The 21,059-nt window shown below is 45.0% G+C and overlaps 1 protein-coding gene and 1 long non-coding RNA gene across 3 annotated transcripts; one reads left to right on the top strand and one right to left on the bottom strand.

Moving 5' to 3' along the window:
* Positions 1-750: 750 nt before the first annotated feature.
* Positions 751-16,077, top strand: LOC119227502 (SLIT and NTRK-like protein 3). 2 transcript variants are annotated; one of them, XM_037486315.2, is made up of 7 exons: positions 751-869; positions 4,123-4,403; positions 4,590-4,841; positions 5,068-5,183; positions 5,453-6,385; positions 7,654-7,873; positions 13,562-16,077. In XM_037486315.2, the coding sequence occupies exons 2-7, from the start codon at positions 4,188-4,190 to the stop codon at positions 14,711-14,713; spliced, it is 2,889 nt and encodes a 962-aa protein (XP_037342212.2). In that variant the 5' UTR covers positions 751-869; positions 4,123-4,187; the 3' UTR covers positions 14,714-16,077. The 2 variants fall into 2 exon arrangements, with proteins under 2 accessions (XP_037342212.2, XP_037342213.2); XM_037486316.2 differs by having other exon boundaries at positions 751-990.
* A 1,432-nt stretch (positions 16,078-17,509) lies between these two features.
* On the bottom strand, positions 17,510-18,172 carry LOC119223418 (uncharacterized). The gene is made up of 3 exons (XR_009941566.1): positions 18,151-18,172; positions 17,722-18,004; positions 17,510-17,576 (listed from the first exon to the last, which is right to left on the bottom strand). It is a non-coding gene; the product is annotated as an uncharacterized LOC119223418 (long non-coding RNA).
* Positions 18,173-21,059: the final 2,887 nt, after the last annotated feature.

Raw genomic sequence — 21,059 nt, 5'->3', positions numbered from 1 at the left:
CGCGACGAAGCCAGCTGGCACGGGTCGCCATGGTAACACACATCGGTTTCGCGAAATCCGTCGGCGCTTAAGGGCAGGAGGAGAAATTAATAAACTAATGAGATTATAAATTATTGTCGGTATAGCTGAACAGTCGGAGTATTTTTACCAGACTGCACGCGCGGGTAACGTGAGGAGAAAGTTTATGGGGCCCATTGTCTGTGACTGTTGTGCCTTCTGTAATCTGTTTATGATGAGGAAGTGAACGCGCTCCTCTGTTTGAGGAGGAACGCACCCTCCGCGCTGTATGCCTCATGCACAAACTTGCAGTTGCGCGCCGCCTTATTGCATGATTAATTCCAGGCCCGTCTGTCCCCCCCCCCCACAACACCCCCCACCTCCCTCCCCACTCCCTACCCGCCGTCCCCCCTTTTCTCCTCTATGAATTACCCAGTTGTGTTTGAAATGAAGAGAGGAATCTCCATCACCACGCAGGCTACAACTCCGCGCATTGCACTTCTCTCCAGCGGTCCAGTGCCGCAGCTCCCACGGGCTGCACAGTGGAGAAGCGGACCTGTATCCTAAAGCCAATCGGGTTTTTTTCTTCCTCTTCAATCTATTTCTCTCTCTCTCTCTCTCTCTCTCTCTCTCTCTCTCTCTCTCTCTCTCTCTCTCTCTCTCTCTCTCCGGGTTTTTATCTTCCACCTCATTGCAGTCTTATCACGTCCCCCCCCCCCTCCCTCCCTCCACCCCCGTCGCCCCCCATCCGCCTGAGCTTGCTACAGGAGAGGAGAGAGGGAGAGGAGTGCGGCTGAATGTGAACGACATGTCGACAGTCAGCCTGTAAAGTGTTTTCTCGGTCGTTCCCTAATTCTTTGGCGGCGGACTGAGTGAGTATTACCCGCATCCCTGCTCTGCTAAGCGTCGCTGTGTGGATCAGAGAGGAGAGACAGACAATGGGGAATGCAATTGGATTGCGTTACTCTGCCAAGGATTTCCATACATAGCCTGGTAAAGGTCTTAATAGCTTCTGTTAATGACTCGGCTGTTTAATTGGTCATGCTTTAATTCTGCAAACTATCACAATGTGCTCGCTGTAATGTTAGGGGCTAATTGATTTTCTTGGAGGGCTGTGGGCAATCTGGGCTGATAGCTCCATACATGCATTTAAGCTGTGGTGGTGGTGCTGCTGGTTTGATAGTGCAGGTCTGTGTTGGGAGCAGGGGCCCGTGTAAAAGCCATTGGGAAGCTCGGTGAGGCTCTGTGTGTTCTGACGGACAGAGAGGACGGAGAGGTAGACACAGGAATTATGTGACATGAATAAAATGGTGAGGAATCAGCAGTGACCGTCACCTCTGGTTCGCTTGCGTCAGTGTGCAGGTCTAGAGGAGAGTAACAAAAAAAAAATAGCGAGAGCGAGACCCAAGAGACATAGAGGATGGATTGGCACACCTGTCAGACCTGTTTTCAGATGGACATGACAGACAGACGGACAGAGGGACAGAGTTTTGAATTGTGCTGCGCTGTCACCACTCAACACATTAGTCCTTTGCTTTCTGGTTGCCATAATGATGCAGAGCTATGCCGACTGCTGACTAGTCCACTCGGCTGATTGAAGAAAGAGGCTCGAGTGGACTGTGTTTCTTCTTATTAAGGAGACATGGCCGTCCACCAGGAGGGATCCCAGTGGTCTATCTGTACTCGGTATTGATCGCCTCCATGTAGGGGGCTTCGGGCCCAACAATACACAGTCCATTTGATGAATACAAAGACCTACTGGGACTGTGAATGGGTTCTATTCTCGATCATATTCCAATTTGTCAAACACTATTGAGCCTCATGGCCTAGATTTTTTATTTTCCTCTGTAAATCTTCATCATCCAAAACACTTGGTGGATTGTCCTCACATCACAGGAAACGAAAAAGCATCGCTTTTCACTGGCATTTGTTGTTGGGGTGACAGTATGTCAACAGTATTGCAGCAGCATGTTTGTTATGAAAGCGCACACTCCTCCACACGTGTCTAGATACCTGCTTCTGGACTTGGCAAGGAAAGCGCACTTTTTGGGAATATGGTTTGACCTTTCTCACATAGTTTTCAACACACACACACACACACCCACATGTAACTCCGCTCTGGCGTTGTTTCTCGGCGATGCAGGCGTACATTGTGTGCAGGGCGAGAGGAGGGCTTTGATGTAATCAATATCAGATTTCAGCTCTTTCACTGTGAGCTCTCCTCCTGAGTGGCAGCCTTGACTGACTTCTTACTGCTTATGCAATCCCACTCCTCTCTCTCACCTCACCCTTTTCCTCATCCTTTGTACCTGCACTTTGCCCATTACTCTTCCTTTTCTGTCTGTCTCTGCTATGCTCCATTCCTGCACCTTGTTCCCGTTTTTTCCTCCTCCTCCTCCTCCTCCTCCTTGCCCTCCTCTCATTTCCCACCTCTCTGTTCATCTCTCCCCCCGTCGTAATCATCTCTGTGATTGCTCTTCCTCTCCAGGGCGGTGATGTTTTCGCCGCTGCATCCTTGTCTAACTCGCTGATGCTAGATTATTGCGGTATGATTACAGCTATACCATACCATGATGATCATTATTGCATTTTGCATGGCGGTCTTCAGCGCTGGATGAGCAGATCGAGATGCTTCATCCAATTTAGATGTCATTAGGACTTGAGAGGAAATATCTCCTTGCAAGACTCCCATCTCAGCTGTTTTTGTAACATCATTATTTGTTTCAAGAGCTGCTGCGACTGTTCTCGATCTGTTGGTAAAGCAGAGCCATCCTCATCACCCCCATCAACCTCATCGTCAGCTCATGTTCCTGCCTGTCATCGCACTGCCTTCAAATCAGCTCTTTTGAACATTTTGAAGAGTTTGGATTTGCAGCGACGCTTTCACTCTAGTGTCACAACCACAATAATGATGATGACAGGACTTGATGGCTGTTGATAACGTATTCTGCTGATTGGTAATGTGTCTTCTATTTTTTGTGGCTCACTCCTCTGTTCTCTGATTGCCATTCATCTTATTAAAAGGAGCAGGTCATTAGACTGAAGCATTATGGGTCTGATTTGCATTCACCTAAATTCATATTGCATTAAGAAAATACATGCATGACATTTCAGCTGTGCCGGGCATTGGAGAGTACGGATGAAAATATTCATCACAAGTCCCCCCCCCCACACACCCCCCCCCCACCCCCTCCCCTCATTTGTCCAAAGCCACTCTGAAATTTACAAAATGTTACTCACAGGTGTTCACGTGTTTGCCATTGTTTTGCCTTTATGATGTCCGTATTTTAAGTTATTATTCAAAAGATAGGTAGCTGCTGAGAGATTGTTCAGCACATTGTTTTTGGCAAACTGCACATTGTTTTTGGCAAACTGCACACAGTGTATCCTCCAGTTGGTCTATACATCATTGTTCCAGCGCAATGTAATTCTTACCCCGTTGCACTGCTGTCTGTGTGATTTAACTTGTATTTTTCGACCTTTAGTATTCTTGTGATGTATCATCAGTCTGATTCATCCAAAACAGACTTGCTGTTGCCTCGCTGAATGTTTGCCCTCTTTAAATAGTGTGTGTGTGTGTTTATGAATGTACACAGCAATATTTTTGAGTTAATTTTCCAGTGTTGGGCAAAAGTGCAGAGTTGAAATCAAACTGCAAACTCTTACAGAGTCAATTGTACGAAAGAGCTGGAGTCATCATCCAGGTTCAAGATCAGATTAATATGCAACACTTAGTAGAGTTAAACTAACTCTTTGATAGGTTTGAAATGTAACTGTACAGTGTCACACTTCTTGGTGTAGGGCTTAACTCTATGTACTGTGGGGCATGGATTGTAGAGGGTGCACCAGAAACCATGAGGTTGGTGGTTTGAACCCTGGCTCCATGTTCCATGTCAAAGTGTCCCTGAGCAATACACCTCACCCTCAATTGCTCACTGGGCTAAAATGTAAACACCATGTGTTAAAAATGCAATGTAAGTTACTTTAGCTAAATGAGCATATTTATTTTTGACACTCACTTTGACATTCCGAGTTGAAATTGAATCTCACAAAGTCAATTTAACTCTCTGAAATGTGCTGTGTACATTTATGCATTTACTACATATGTTGTGCCTCTCCGGGCAGTGCGGTGAAGGGCTGATGCCGGGCCGAAGCCCCAGGCTGCTGAGCTGAGTGGGAGAAGCAGGAGGATGCAGTGGGTCACTCTGGCGGTGGCCCTGGGCTGTGTGTGTCTGTCCTGGGCGTCACACACACCCACCCCTACCCCCACCTCCACACACACCCCTCTGGTGGACAACTCCGAGGAGGAGGTGGACGAGCCGTGCTTCGAGCCCTGCACGTGCGAGGTCAAAGAAGGCGTGCTACACGTGCACTGCGATGGGCGGAGCTTCACCAATGTCAGCCAGGTATGATCCCTGTTCATCTACCTGGCGATGCACATGGAAGCGCTCTGCACTTTATTGTTCATGTCCTTGACGTACTGTTTCTCCAGGTCCACTGTCCTGTCTCTAATGTGGCTCATACGTGTCTCCAACTGTTAGATTTGATGTATTTATTAAGACAACTAATCAGACCTCTAATTAATCATTTAGGTGTCACAGTCATGGGTCCGCCCTTTCAAACTCAACCTACAGAGGAACTCTCTGAGGCGTCTCTATAGCAACGGGTTTCAGCACCTTGGCAACGCAGTGTCGATAAACCTTGGCAACAATGCACTCCAGGACATCAAAGTGGGAGCTTTCAACGGGTTGGCCAAACTCAGACGCCTGTACCTCCACGAGAACAAGCTAGAGGTCTTCAGAAATGATACCTTTGCTGGCTTAGAGGCTCTGGAATACCTCCAGGTAGGTTTGGGAAGATAATCTAGGTTGATTATCCCGTTTGGACTGGAATTTTTGACACATGTCCAAGATTACAATAGAGGAATGTGACAGAAATAGTCAGTGGCCAGCAGGTGGAGGGAGTGAAGGAATCTCTGTGTATTTCCACACACAGTGCCTGCCACATTCAGTCTTATTTTTCAACCATAGCAATTATATGTTCATCACATTTTTCCTCTTTCCCCTGCAGGCCGACTACAACGTGATCAAAAGAATTGACAGCGGTGCTCTGAGGTTCCTCTACAAGCTCCGGGTTCTCATCCTCAACGACAACCTGATTCCTGTCTTGCCTGCTCATCTGTTTAGGTAATATTCTGATTATTTCACTGCAAAGCTTTTAAATTATGCAAAGGCTGATCGTAGGAACATCAGTGTCGGACACGATTAGCCGGTGTGTGCTAGTGTGGAATTAATGTTTCCGTGTCATACTATTTCACATCATGAAAAAAACGATTAATCATCAGATAAAAGCAGATTCGTCAGCAATGGATTGTGTGAACTTTTTATTTTCATGGAACATCATGTTGTCCTTTCATCTAATCCAGCTAGCTATCTCCCTCCTCCTCTTGCTCCAGATCTGTGTCTCTGACTCATTTGGACCTGCGGGGAAACCGTCTGAAGAGCCTGGCATATGCTGGGACCCTGGAGTATGTCGGTCGCTCCCTAATGGAGCTACAGCTGGAGGAGAATCCCTGGAACTGTGGCTGCGAGGCCGTGCAGCTACAGCAGTGGCTGGGTCAGATCCCTTACACGGCCGTAGTCGGGGACGTTACCTGCGAGTATCCCTTCCACCTTCACGGGAAGGACCTGAGGGAAATCCCCCGCAAGGAGCTGTGTGCTAACCTCCCGGATAAAGAGCTACAAGCAGAAGGGGGTGGTGGTCCATTAGCAGGATCACAGCCCCAGCATTTGCCCCCGAACTCTAAACCCAACTCCCAGCCGGGGCGGGTCAGGCCGACAAAACCCTCCTCCATGGTCCATGGCTCCCGCCAGAACACTCACACGTCCTCCACGTCTTCATCCTCATCCTCGGCAGAACGGAAAGACAGGGAGAGGCTACCGAGGCCGACTAAAAGGCCTCGGCCATCCAGAATATCTCCCACACCCCGCAGTCTGATACCCAACCAGAACCCCCCGGTGGCTGGCTACCAAACACGGCCTCCCATCCCCATCATTTGTCCCCTGGGCTGCACTTGCAACCTGCACATCTCGGACCTGGGCCTGACCGTCAACTGCAAGGAGAATGGCTTCCTCAACGTGTCCCAGCTCACACCCCGGCCCCTCAACGGCCGCAAGCTGTACCTTAGTGGAAACTTAATCCAGAGGATTTATCGCACAGACTTCTGGAATTTCTCCAGTCTCGACCTGCTTCACCTGGGCAACAACCGCATCTCCTACCTCCAGGAGGGCGCCTTCACCGGCCTCACAAGCCTGAGGAGCCTCTACTTGAACGGAAACAACCTGGAGAGGCTCAATCCCCACATGTTCCTCGGGCTGCAGAATCTGAGGTAGGCAATTTATTCTATTTTTTATCACTCACAGCGTTTCAAGCACGTTACCTGCACTGCACTTCAAACAGATTTATAAACTGAAACCACTCGTCGGCTTTGGTTTTATAGACGTTTGTTCAAAAGTATGTGGAGAAGAATTGTCACTGTAATACTGGCATAGCACTGAGCAGAACATTTTGATTACCATTATGCTGGATTTTGATTGAAATAAAAAGCTGCCCATTCTCTTCCCGTGCTATTTGTTAGTCACGCTGGCTGATGACACGCTTCAGTTGAAGTGTGATCCTGGCATGAGTGACAACGTGAACTTTAATGGGGGGTTTTGTATTTGCATACAGTAGTGGTAATAAGGAGCCTGGATCTCGTCAGGAATGCGCTTATTTAGGAAAAGAGCTTATTATGAAAATGTGTTGTCAAGAAGATGCCTATGTATCATTGTCAGATTACGCTTACACTGGAAAAAATGTCTCGCAAAGAGAATATATGGCAAATACCTACAGTCAATTTATTGTATGCATCCAGAGAGCTAAACATGGTTGTGTTTGATTAAGACAACAGATCATCTTTCATCCTCTGCTACATAAATACTGAGAGGGTTTCTGCCATGATATCTTTGTATGCGGAACATCGACTCCAGCATCTCTATATTTCAAGATAAGGCTCAGAACATCGTGAGACACATTAATTTGACTATTAATCAATAATAAAGATCCTCTCAGGACGATTAAAATCTTCCTCTTACCCTCTAGTTAACCTTTATTAGTGACTTCAGGGCAAGGGAGCGGTAAGTAATTTAAACAATATCTATTACTTATTACAGCCAATGGACCTTTATTGGATCACTGGCCTGCAGGGAAAAGTCCACATAATACTTCTTTGTCCCAATGATTCAATTTAGCGTAAAAAAAACGTAAATATTCAAGGCGTTTAGAATTTGATATGACAAGTAAAAAAAGTCGTTAGAATGAAATCACACAATTTTATTTGACACCAATCAGTTATTCAGCTGTGAAAAGGGCGGATTGAATCTAACTGAATTTTGGTTACGACTTCTTTACATAAATATTGCTCTAATGGAGAACTATGACCATCTACAGAGTTAAGACTAATAATATGTAATGACTGTATCTAATGGCTGTATCTTTACTGTCAGATACACCGATAGTGTCCTCTAACATCCCATTTATCCTCCAACTTCCACAGTTGATGCTTAGTTTATTTCCATGTATACAGAGATATTGCAACGTGTCCTCTCTTCTCTTTAGGTTCCTTTATTTTGAGTACAACGAGATCCACCAAGTAGATCCCGGGACCCTCGACTCCATGCCGTCCCTCCAGCTGTTGTTCCTGAACGCCAACCTTCTGCGCAGCCTCCCTCTCGGCGTGTTTGCTGGAGTTAATCTGGCTCGGCTCAATCTACGAAACAACCACCTTCTGCACCTGCCTATGGAGGGCGTGCTGGAGCATCTCACCGGGCTGGTTCAGGTTGGTGAGAACCTACGACCGGCCTTGCTGAATGATTGAGGGGGTTTTACGGTGCAGGAGGTGGATGCTTGAAGAAACTATTTTGAGCTGCTAACATGGTGTGTAAATGAGTCAGATTCCTGGCACTGAGCTTTTAGCTGGCCCAGTAACACGCATTTGGTTTAGTGACAGTGGCAGGTCGAAGAATACAAATTATTAGATCACCCCTGTGGATTTACTAAACGAAAATGTGCATAATTACACAGAGTATATCAGTATGTTTATTTCAAATGTCAGACGATGAGATTACAACAACTCATACCTTTATCACAGCTTGAGGAACCAAACAAAACGAGCAGAAATCTTGGATCAAGCTGCATACCTGCGAATATATAAAACCACCGGCAGCCCCTGATCTCCTGGTTTCAGGCACAGCTCCAGCTTTCTCCGTCATTGGTGTCGTCTGTTGTTTTGAGAGCTCTGCTGTGGCATGTGGGACCGTGGTTGTGCCTCAGGTATTCTATTTGGAAAAATGCAAGCGACTCAATTTGCAGAAGTGGTTTTATTAAACATGAGCTAAACAGTAGAAATCTGAACCCCTCAAGTTTTTCATTATTGTTGTAATTAACACAAATAGATGGTGTAAACCACAACATTGGTTCACCCTATGTGTGCGACATTACTCTGCACATTTAACTGCAGCATTGCGCGCCGCGCACAACGCGTCTATAAGCACCCAACCTGAGAAATTACATTTTTTTCATCCTCCCTCCTCTCACTTCAGCAAATTTAAGGTAGGCTTTTCTTAGACAGCCAGAGTAGAACGAGGAATGGTGGGTGTGGATTAGCCTGAATGTCATTGTGAATTTCCATTTTTACTACGCTCCGTGAAGAATCCCTGATCTCAGGTAGTGTGGGTGAGGCCAGCAGTTCAGAGGCAGAGCTTTCTTGAATTTTTTTTTTTTCAGGGGAAGGAACACAGCGATTTATGGAGCTGGAGGAACCATGTTAAAGTGTAATGTATTTTATGCTGTTTCACTCTGGTGTCCGAGAGCATTAAAGTATTCACCAATTGCATACATTGTGTGCCTTATTCATGAAGCCTCGCGATATCACCATTATGTTTATGTCTTAATCTGCTCCACGGTAATTGAATTCACAATTATTTTCACAGGGCTGTTGTTGCTCTGACAGAGCCTCATGAGCGCTGCACATGGACCTCACAAACAATGTGACAATGATGTCACCTGTTGACTCGGTGCAGGCCTGTTTTTAGCTCTGGAACTGGGATTTCTGAGCTGTGTTGTGTGTTTTGCACACTAGAATCAAAGGGCAACACAGATGGAAGGTGGGTGCAGCTTGCCTGTGCTGTAAAAAAAAAAGATGTACAGATTAGAGTCATTGTTACCATCAAGTAAGGTATTCAACAGTTACACCCACTTACATGCACTGATATTATTTTCATAATACCTCACAGATGTCACTGTGATCTAAAAAAAAAAGCATCATCGTGACATTTAAGGAAAAATATTATTTTATTAAAAGGAGCGTTATTTAAATTCTTCCCTTTGAAAAGAATATTACAAAATTGTGGAGTTGTGTTAGAGAATGTGCCACGAGACATATGTACAGTTCAGGGAAACATATGTCTTTCTCAGTAAATGCAAAGAATATGTTCACGCTCATCTTTGCCAGCTGCAGTGAAAAATCGTCCCCAGCCACGTCTCACCTCCCGTTATGTTGGATAAAAACAAAGCACAGCCCAGAAAGATGGATGAAAACAACACAGTAATTCACCGGGGGCAGAAGTGACAGGAAATCATTTAATACCCAACTAACAATCACCTGATTATCAGTTTGATTTGAATGTGAGTTAATACTTGCACAGATTAATCTTTGAGGGGGACAGATTGGCATTTTGAGAAATATACAATAGTTTGTCGAGTTAGATGAGATGAGTGATGATGTACATGTATATACATATATATATATACTCCAAAATACCACACTCGTACCATAGAACCCATCTTCTTTCACATATCTCGAGGACAGATATCAAGGGACCCCGTCCAACAATCACCATGCTGGTGTTCCCACTTTGCAGCTTTATTCATCCTCCTTCCCAACACGCTCACATGGATGTTTCCAAATAGATTCATTAGGTTGTCTGGATTCATATGATAATATAGCTTTAAGAATCCTTGTACAGGTTCTTGAAGATAGAGTGTCGCTCCACCAAAGGCTTAATAAACGTGAATCTTTTTTAAACCGGATTAATAATTTCCACCTCAAATACCAATTTCTTTTCTGTTATCAGAGCAGCAAAGGAGTTTTTCTATTGAATCTAATATTCAAGGAATGGGACTATAGTGGCGAGCCAGCGGCTGGGACAGTCAAAACGGCCTCCTAATAGTATTAACATTGATTTAAGTCTAGAACTCAACTGATAGTCAGGTATAGAGGTAATTATAGCCACCAAATTCATCACCAGATTCTATTAAAAGATTAGCTGTCAGTATACATTTACTTCTCCTAGTCTTTACATTATTTTCAGTTGATTGGGTGGCATCTTCCTGAACACAAAATAAACCAGTGGTGGTGTTTATGCACTGAAAAGAAGTTATATACATTTCCTTTTTTAAATAATATCTGCCAAAATAGCACTTGAAACTGCACAGCACAGCAAGAACACACAGTCGATTTAGAGATAAACACATTAGCTCTAAGTCCGGTCCTTTAACAAGCATACCAATGTATTTCATAGTGTAAATGCAAGTGGAGTCAACAAAAACGTTACATAGGCCTAAAAGATGATATTTCAGTGTGCAAAACAGCGAGCAGGAAATCACACTTTTATTCAATTGTCTGTTGGTGTTGACGATACATACAAGAATAATTAATTGTAGTGTATTTTTTATTTAATCACAAAAATCATTTGCAAGCCTGGCCTCATTTTGTGGTTTACTGTTTTATTTCTCTGCAGGCCATAGGGCAAAAAAAAGTCATGTATATAAACGTATACAAAACATGGAGGTTTTTAGCAAACCTCAAAAAAGAAAACCCCATATATCTAAAAAGTGAGTTTTTGTTTGTTTCCCTCAGAATAAAAAGATTACGGGTCTCTTCCTGGACTCCCCATGTTGCACTGATGGTCTGCAATCACACAGAGATGCCAATTTCTCCACCGACAATAGCCTCAATGGACCAGAAACCCTTGCTCTTTGCTCTTCGCCATTAGTACCGCTCCATCTCCACCTACATGGAACACAGGCCCCTGGATAGAACGAGTCTCTGCCCCTTCCCGAAGGGTTGTTGATGTTGCTCTGGGAATTATAGGAAATCACTATCAGAGGTAGGAAGTCGATGAGGCAGGCAAACAGAGCGTGAGTACACTATGAAAGTAAATTGCAACTCTTGAAAAAATAAAATATCTCCTTGAATGGATTCAAGGTGTTTAGAATTGGAGAGTATCCCTGAGCGAACTGCTTTGAAGCATTTACAATGCCTTGTATGTATAGCCTCTCACATACACTTCATGAAGGCTGGTTTTCCACACACGTTTTTTCAAAAAAATAAATTTTGCGGATGCTGCAGATTCCTCTTCTAATGCACTCTTTTCATCTGGGCTGTGTATTATTCAAAAGACAATGAAACACATTCTTCAGGCTGGAGAAGGCTTGGCAAGCCGAGGCTCCGTGGCGTCTCCTCACCAGGGAGTACAGCAGGATCCCTGAGCCAGAATGTCCACAACCTGCTTTCAGTATAACGACTATATTTCTAACTAGAGCAATCCTGATGACTGACAGGATATTGCTGTTTGGGCAAAGTGATCAATTATACGACACACAGAGAGAATCTTGAATTTTTTCCCTGAAGGTTTCTTTTTTAATGGCTCCCAAGTAAATTTGGGACAATTATTGCTTGATCTTGGATCTGCGTCATGATGATAAAAACCCACTAGAGCCAAATTGAACCGTCTGCAGATGAAGCACGGCAGTTTTCATCCGAAATGGCATTACTTTTTGGTCGAAAGCTTTTTTTTCCCCCTAATTATGATAAGAAGAAAAACTCAAAACCGAGAATGTTACATTCAGAACACTGTCTGTTTGCATTTGCTACCATAGTGTATACTGTATGATGATTATATATTACCAATACCAGACTTTACTACTTTGTGTTCAAAATAAAATAGGATTCATACACTTGCATTCACACCTGTCAGGCCAACTGAGGGCCTTTAATTTCCCTTCAAAACAAGTCTTTGATTGACAAGTTGACAGCAAATCACACACTAGGTGACCAGGCGTATAAATTGTAAGCAGTGTTGGAAACATTGGACAGATGCTTACAAAAGAGAAGGGAATAGAGCCCTTGGGATGTAGAGGCAAACATACCCGGAATAAAATGCTTCAAGAATTTCAGCCAGATGGAGGATTCTAGATATGAAAGTTATTAAACTGTAAAACAAGCTGCTTTTTTAGTTTTCTTGTCATATGATTGTTTATCTAAATTTTTGTTTTTTAATGTGCATTCAGGCTGAATCACAGTTGTGTCACAATGACGCCGTAACATGGCAAATCTGAATCAGTCAACCTTTAATGTAGTGGAAGTGTTCAAATTGAGTTAGAACTGCACCATATTGTTGTCTCCACTCACACTTCAATCGTAATTATGTCGTTATGAGAGACTCACAAAAGCCCACATTGGGATCTCCAATAAAAGGATGCAGCATCCTCTGTGAGGCGTAGAGATGAAGTCATACCATGGCAATCATCAAAAAAAACATCCATCTTTTTCTGCAAACCCGGGTGTTGACCTAACCAAATTAGCATGACAACATTTTGCGTGCACCTTGGAAAAGTGACAGAGAGGATAACAGCTTTCATTGCCAGTGTCATTGCTAAAGATATGGAACAGATCAGCTCTGCAGACAATACAATGTGATGAGAGTGATTCCCTTTGTGCATAATCTGCTTTACCCTTTTCAAAATGTGAATGCAAAGTGAATATCTGTGGGTTTTTTTAGGACATGCAATCAATAGCTGGCAATGAGCAAATGGATTTACACACACACACACACGCACCTATTGGATTGTAGCAAAGGGGAGAGTTGCATCATATTCCGTCTTGTTAAAAAACAAAATGCTGCAATACTCGTGCAAACACACAAATCCTGCCGGTGAGTTTTGTCAATAACCACTTATACAAACTCTGAGTGGTCTTTATTGTGAACTGAAATGTTCCTACAACCTGCTGTAGCACAACTGTGAACCACTTTCAAAGAGAGCACTTGTAGGCGTATAACTTGAATTGGTCACTAACCAGTTGTTCTGCATTAATGAGAGTATATTGTGCCTGTGCACAGCCATTGAGGAAATTTGAGCACTTCACCTTTAACAACATTATTTACATTAATCAGGGCATTACATCATCTGCATATTCAAAACAAATCATTAAAAAGTAGAGCTGTGTTGTATTATGCAAATGCAGAAAAACTCCAGTCAGAGGCAAAGGAAGCTGACAAAACAGCATTTTTATTGTTTTCAGCTAGAGCAAAAGACCAATATACAGTACAACACAATCATTTCAGCTAAATGATGTACTTTTTTGTTTCAGTCCACAAAGTGTATTTGCATTGCACCATGGACCAGTAATTAGTGTACTGTTAAACAATGACAAAGCGCTGTGTGACGTTATGTGTTCCTCCAGGTGGACCTGCAGCAGAACCCTTGGGAGTGCCACTGCGAAGCAGCTCCACTGAAGCGTTGGCTGGAGGGGCTCAGCGCTGTGGTGGTGGTGGGAGAGGTGGTCTGCCATTCCCCAGACAAGACCAAAGGAGTGGACCTGCGCTCCCTCTCCATGGAGCTGCTGTGCCCTGAGCTGGAGCCCCAGGAGGACCCGGAGCAGGAGGAGCAGACAGCCGCCGCCGCCACAGCAGCAGACAGCGGCGTGTCGGTTGGCTACCCCAGCTCGGGGCTGGGGCCCCTGATCCCTCCGGGGAAGGATTCAATCCCTCTGTCGGTGTTAGTGCTCAGCCTGCTGGTGTTGTTTGTGTCTGCATTCTTCGCGGCGGCGGCACTGATCGCCTATGCCCTGAGGAGGAGGGACAAGCTGCCGTTCCGTCGCCAGGGAGAGGTAGACTTGGCGGGCATCCAGATGGAGTGTGGAATCTTCACCGAGCAGACCCATCACCACCACCACCACCATCACCACGGCCTCCCGGAGACGCCGCCGCCTCCTCCTCCTCCTCCTCCCCCCACCGAACACAGCCACGTGTACGACACCATCTTGCCCCCAGAGGCCGTGTTGAAGGGCAGCAACCCCGCTGCAGCCCCGCACATGTGTAGCAACCCCATCTACAAAGAGGAGCCGGATGCAGCCGCGAAACAACGGCCACAGCAGACGTTTGTTTCTCCCAAAGAGAGCAAGGGAGGGTACTGCTCCGCAGCAGAGAAGCAGAGGGAGTGGACTCGGGAAGTGTCCTCATCGCCCCTCAGCACCGTCACGGGAGCGATGGGGCCGCTCCCCGGCCTCCACGGGAACGGCATCCTCTGCCCGACAGTGATCGACAGCCAAGGCCCGACCCCTAAGGTCGAACTGGTGGACTGCCTCTTCAGACTGCCCGCCCCCGAGTTCAGAGATCTGCCAGATAGGTACGCGAGGCCACCGCCCTGCTACCCTCACCCCCAAGACTCCAATCAGGACGCCAGACCCGACCAAACGATTGTGGTCAGCGCCGCCGGCTCCGCTGTGGGCGTTAGTAACAGCAGCCAGAGCGAGCAGGGAGCAGGGGAGCAAAGAGCCAGGCTGAGGACCACACCGGACTACATGGAGGTGCTGGACCGGTCTTACCAGTTTTAAACACTCCCCCCCTCTTCCTCCTCCTCCTCCTCCTCCTCCTCTTCTTCCTGCTTCTGTTGTCTCCTTATCATCTCCCTCAGTGGTGATGAATCATACAGTAACAATGACTCCCGTGGCTTTTAGAGGAGCCTGTGGGGGAGCAGGACCACACTACACACATGTTTATTCCTGGATAACGAGTTGAGGTCAGTTTTTGTATTTTCCCCACTACTGGCGTACAGGTTGGTATTTGGCAAGGATTCGCTGATCCCAGATCTCTGCCTGGAGGCAGAACTTCAGCTGCAACACTTACCGATTTTGTTTTTCTCCCTCTATTACGCCTCACAATCAAAATGTACAGAGGCTCCGTTTTTTTTCTACTCGGCGCCACAATGAGCAGGAGACAGTGTGCCGGTGGTGGGCGTCTGTGTTCACATTATCAGCTCTTTGCAACATCGAACACAGAGTCATAAACTGCGAGAGTCAGAGGGTGTGGAGCAAACTGGGTGGACGCGCAAGATGGATAAAGAGAGCGAGAGGGAGATAAAAGACTGAAAACAGCCAAGTGCCTTAGCAATGAACAGCCAGCAGTGTGGTCAATGCTTATTTTTCTATGAATACAGATCTATTTATCTATAGAGGTTTGACTACCAACGGATGGGACGCTGATGGACGACTGAGACTGAAAGCAATCAAAGCCGCCGAATAATTGCATTCCCTGGATGAGCCAAAAATGATAATATACCCAGTAAATATTGGAGTTGTTTGTATGCAGTTCAGTTCATTTTCATCTCATCCAGTTAACTTAATTTGCTTATCCAGTTGATTTTCCCCTGAGCTAGATGGGATGACATATCCAGGAGTGGCTGATTAATATGTGAAATTATGAAAAGATTCGGGTTTTAATGGATGAAAGAATACAGAAGTTATTTTTTGTAATGCAAGACATAACAAAAGAAGGCCGACACACAGAAGGACATTGTGGCAATGGATGCATTTTGGATTTCTTAATCAGCCAGACTTAAGGAGGCCACAAGGACCTCCGCCTTCCGTTTTCTTTCATTGGACAAAGGCACAGAGGTTGTTGTATTGATTTTTAAGTATTTCTCAGAGGAAATTTAAATGGCAAAAAAACAATGGACGTGAACTACAGGACCTGAAGGCATTTTTTTTCTTCCGTCAAAAGAAGACGGACAGACACTTAATTCAACTATTGATTATTATCTTTTACGGAGGTACCTTTTTATGCTTTCATCTCCTACCAATAGTAGAGGCAGTTGTGAATATATTTATTCTTAGTTTTTGCGTGTTGAAGCTCTCCTGCAAAAGATCATGTTATATTAATGTATAGGATGATTCTGCATCTGGTTCAGCCTTCTTACCGCCGACCCACGAAATACAATAAAGGGTGCTACGTAAAAACCTTGCGCAGCTGGTATGTGACAAACCGACACACACACGCACACACACACACACACACGAATGCCCTGAGCCCCATAGATGCAGACTCACTCTCTCCGTCTCCATTTCCTTAATAGGGCATGAAAGAAACAGCTCGAGGTGTACTAAGCCTGTGAGCTTGTCCATGCAGCGTGTTGGAAGGATCAGATGAGAGTTGAGCCTTCAAGCTTCCTCCCACACTGACGATGGAGATTTTAAAGTTAATAGTGTGAAATCTAGCACATTGATGGTATAAAATCAATACAATCTATTTGCGAAATAGGGACAGTATGGGGCTGGTGGCCCCGGAGACGAGGTTGAGAATTGGTCCATCTTTCCGGCTCTGTTTCTCTCTTACAGTTTTTTTGGATTGCTAAAGCACAATTTTCAAAACAGGGCCCGTGTTTTCAAAACACTACACACAATTATCACAACCACACACCCAATTAGCAAAACACTAAATATCCTTTGCAAAATTAAACACACTTGTTAAAACTATACACTTCTTTTTAAAAAACACACTTTGTTACCATATGAAGTACACACGTTTCACATTACTATACTGTTTGCACGAGTTACACTCTACTGTGATAAACTTAAAACACTTTTAGCACTTCTACTTTCCTATGATTAGAGTAGGCTACTACATCAACAAAGTACAAATATAATGTAAATTCACCAAACACTACACAAGACCAATGTTGCTGATTGAAGATACTCATTTATTTCTGAACACGCCCAAAATGTTGACATGGAGATCCATGATACTGTAACCAAGCGTCACTTTACGTATTGTAAATGAAAAAAAATATATTAAAAAAATAGATATTGTCTCTTTGCCTAGCTGGATCTGGCCAGAGAATTTCATCAACATCGCAAGCAATGTTGTCATTAGCAAGACACCTTGGAAAGAAACGTCTTGAATGACGAATCCATCCTTGCATTGCTGCTACCTCCATCTGGTCACAGGCGTCCTCCATGGCTTGGATGAGGGGTACCTCAGCCTGGAGACGGAGATCATATACCTTCCACCGCCATGCAGAGAAAAACTCTTCTATATGGTGGAAGATATAGGACGGTGAACTGTGGATGTTGCTGAAACCAGTTCTGAACCAGAGCAGAGCGGTGGAAAGACACATTGTCCCAGACAACAATGTATTGCATTCGATCGATTTGATGCTGTTATGTTGTGCAATTGGTCCAAGAATGCAAGAATGAGTGCTGTGTTGTAAGGGTCCATTTGGGCATGGCGGTAGAGGACCCCATTCTGTGTAATGGCTGCACAGAGTGCTATATTACCCCCACGTTGCCCTGGGACGTTGACTATAGCCCTGTGGCCAATGATGTTTCTTCCCCTCCTTCGTGTTCTTGTCAGGTTGAACCCAGCCTCATCTACATAAATGAACTCATGCTGGATCTCCTCTCCATCCATTTGTAAAACTCTCTGAAAAACGGTGTCAGGCAAAATGGTGTAGTTCAGTGTAGATCTAGTAGACATATTACAGTAGGCTACTACATCAACAAAGTACAAATATAATGTAAATTCACCAAACCTAGCCTAAGATCACACTGCTAAAGTAAATACACACCTCTGCATAATCATGCCGCGCTCGTTTCACTCTTTCGGAATTGCGCTCGAAAGGCACTCGATAAATTTGCTTCATTTGAATAGGTTTTTTTTTTAGGATGCGTGCCAGTGTTGATGTTGAGACCTGATGGATATCGTTGAAAATGGCGTGGTCATTGACAATGTTAGCTTGGAGCTGCTTGAGTGTTATAGCATTGTTGGCCAAAACCAGATTTACTATCTCCCTCTCTTGCTGTTCTGTGAACATAGGAGGTCTTCCCCCTTGTCGTCCCTGACCCTCAATCCTATGTAGAAAAAAAAAAAACAGTATACAATAGTACAATAATTTCACAAGAAAAGGTAACAGAAGTGCTGATAGTGCATAGAATACAGTACTGTAAGCAGTTACTGAAACCGTGCAGATGTTGTTGATATGATATTTTTACAATACCTATTTTCCAGTCGAAATGTTCTCATCACACTTGCCACTGTATATCGGCTTAGATTTGGCTGAACTCGCAGTCCAGCCTCCCTCAGCGTCAGGCCGTGGTTGACAACGTGGTCAACCAGTGTTGCGCGGATCTCATTTGTCAGATTCGGTCCTCTTTGAGCACATGCTTGTCTTCCTCCTCTTCCTGGTCGTTCTGGTCAATCTTCTTCTTCTCCTTCTCCTTCTCGTCCTCGTCCTCGTCCTACTCTTTCCATTGTGCTTGAAGACCGATGAACTCACCTGCTGCTTTTTATAGTGCTTATACACCTGATTGGTGTGTCTACAATTAAGCAAACAGGTGTTTGCACACCTGATGACTGTGTTGAAGCAATTGGTTGGACGGTGTGCTTATTTGACAGTCAGTGCTTTGGTATTGCAAGGACATGACTTCATGATAGATTTTTGTGTGTAATGTATGTTAAGAGTGTTTAGTGTTTTCCAAATCACTGTGTGTAGAGTTTTGCAACAGGTGTGAGGTTGACAATGTGCTTATAGTTGTGCAAATATGGGCTGATGTTTTGCATCTTGAGTGTAGTGTTTTGCTAATAGTGTAATACTTTTAATTTTAGTGTGTAAGCGATCCAAAAAAACTGTAATGATTTTCTCCCCTTTAATCTCTCCGGTTGCTTTTCTCTTTTATTCCTTTTCCTTCTCACCTCTGTCTTCTTTTCCTCTTTCCACTATCCTCTCCTTCCCCCTCCCTCCCTTTCCCTCTGGTTGCTCCTGCTGTCAGCTCAGCCTCCCAGGACATAAGCACAGAGAGAGAGACAGAGACTGTTCTATATGCCGCTCAACACACAGGTAGCTCGCACTAAAGCCTGTCTACGTATGTGTGCGTGCATGTGTGTGTGCATGTGTGTGTGTGTGTGTTTATGTGTTAATGTGCTCTTTCCATCCTTCGGTGGATGAGTGCAGTTCTTCAGACGCCTTCCCACTCTGAGTGTTCAGAACTCTGTTGCACAGATAATCCCCCTGTGAGTGCGTTTGTGTGTGCACTTGCAGGACTGTGTGTGTGTGTGCCTTTGTTTGTAGGTAAGGTGTGCCTTTGTTTGTAGGTAAGTGTGTGTGTGTTTAAGAAAGCGTGCGAGGCCGAGTGTTGTGCAGCTAGTTGAGTGTCTGTCAGCGTGTGCGTGGTGAAGAGAGGAAGTGCGGCGCCACAGCCTCCGTCCAGCCTTAATCCTCTAAGCTGTGTAGTTCACTCATGCCACATCAGGCCCATTGTGTCCACTGACAAAGAAGCCCAGTTAAAACTAAATGCCAGTTAAAGAAACAAATGACTAATTATAGCATCATTCTCTCTGCCCTATTCTCTCACTCATGTCATTTTTTAACGCTTCCTTCTCACTTCCTTTTTCCTGTTCGCCTCGTTTTTGGACACTTACTGTTCTGGACTTGTTCTAGCTGTGCGTGTGTGTCCTTGCTGTGTTTGTCCCTGTATATGTGCGTGTGTATATGCGCGTGTGTATGTGTGTTTTACTATCTGACAGCTTTGCTATGGTTCATGTGTTTGGGTCCTGTCAGAGCTGTCCTGTCACTGTGTGAAAAAAATCATTCATTTCCCAGAGTCGAGGATGAAAGAGTCTTTAGACTTCAAACGCCTGTGGGCCCCTGTGGCTTAGATTGCCTCCCGCTCTCCCCCCACCGCCGTGTCATTTATTCCTTTAAAAAAAGAAAACAACAACAAAAAAAAGAAAACAGTGTGGCTGTGGCATTGGTTAAGTAGAGATGGCGGAGACATGGCGAGGGGCTGGACAATTAGCCTGATTAAAACACTCATTCCGCATAATAGATTGAGCCTGAGCTGCGATAGGCGGATCCTTACTGAGTGAGCGAGTCTGTTTTTGTGTTTGTGCATATGTGTGTAGTTGTGTGTGTGTGTGTTTGTGTGAATGCATGAAACCATATTATTCCCCGCAAAGACATGTGGCGTATTAAATATGCACAGTTGGGTATAGTTTGATGTCAGTGAAAAAAGATCTATTTAAAAGTCATGGTGCATAGCTGCAGAAGCTTTGGTGTTTGGGCATGACAAATAGTTGTGGTAGAGCTGGTCATTGCTTACAAACACACTCTCTTCGTTCACACACATTCATCACACAAATTTGAATATGCACACAAACTGCACCTCCAAGCGCACATGCAAACACGGCATCTGCTGCAGCGCCGTGATGCTGTTGGGTTGCTCTGCATTGCAGTAATCGCATCCACTCTTCTCCTCTGCTCTCACCCACAGACAATCACCGTCTCTCAATGGACAACATCAGCAAGGGAAATATCTACAAAGAGAGCGAGAGACATGGTGATAGAGTGAGCGCGAGAGTAAGAGAGGGGGGGCAGGGGGGGGCTGAGAGGGGAGGGGAGGGAGGATGCTGGAAGGGAGAGGATGATGAGAAGGTGGGGAGGGAAAGAGTGACTAAAGAGGAGAGAGGGAGATTTGAGGGAGGATGGGAGGAGGTGAAAAGAAGGGTGAGAAAGAGCAGCGAGCGGGTGTTTCCAGGCGGCTGCAGGAGGACTTGTTCATTTGGGCGCCAGAGAAGAGTTACAGTAGGATGTGAGACGCAGGGAGGGAGGATGCACTCAAACTAAATGTGTGAAGCAGGGACCGTATCTGACATCGGAAATCCACTCGTTTCCGTCCGCCTTTTGCTCAGTGACTGCTCTCCGGCACGCGGCGCCACCCACGTGATCTCAGACTCTGAGCTCAATTACTTGTCTACCAAAACACCTACAGTCAGATGAGGAAGATTTATATGCCTCCCTGTGTAACATGACAATAGTTATTTACAGGGTTGTGAGGCAAAATGGCGGATTATTGCGTGTGTTGGCTAGGTGTTATTATGGTAAGCTGATATGTGTCTGTTACTGTGTCA

This window comes from Pungitius pungitius, chromosome 14 (assembly GCF_949316345.1).
Source record: "Pungitius pungitius chromosome 14, fPunPun2.1, whole genome shotgun sequence".
NCBI lineage: Eukaryota > Metazoa > Chordata > Actinopteri > Perciformes > Gasterosteidae > Pungitius > Pungitius pungitius.
This window is presented reverse-complemented; position numbering and strand designations above follow the sequence as displayed.

Bases quoted from the DNA above. Each gene is read 5' to 3' on its own strand.
- LOC119227502 (XM_037486315.2), top strand. From the start codon at position 4,188: ATGCAGTGGGTCACTCTGGCGGTGGCCCTGGGCTGTGTGTGTCTGTCC. The intron at 4,404-4,589 runs GTATGATCCCTG...TTAATCATTTAG, and splicing joins GCTTCACCAATGTCAGCCAG to GTGTCACAGTCATGGGTCCG. The intron at 4,842-5,067 runs GTAGGTTTGGGA...TTTCCCCTGCAG, and splicing joins AGGCTCTGGAATACCTCCAG to GCCGACTACAACGTGATCAA.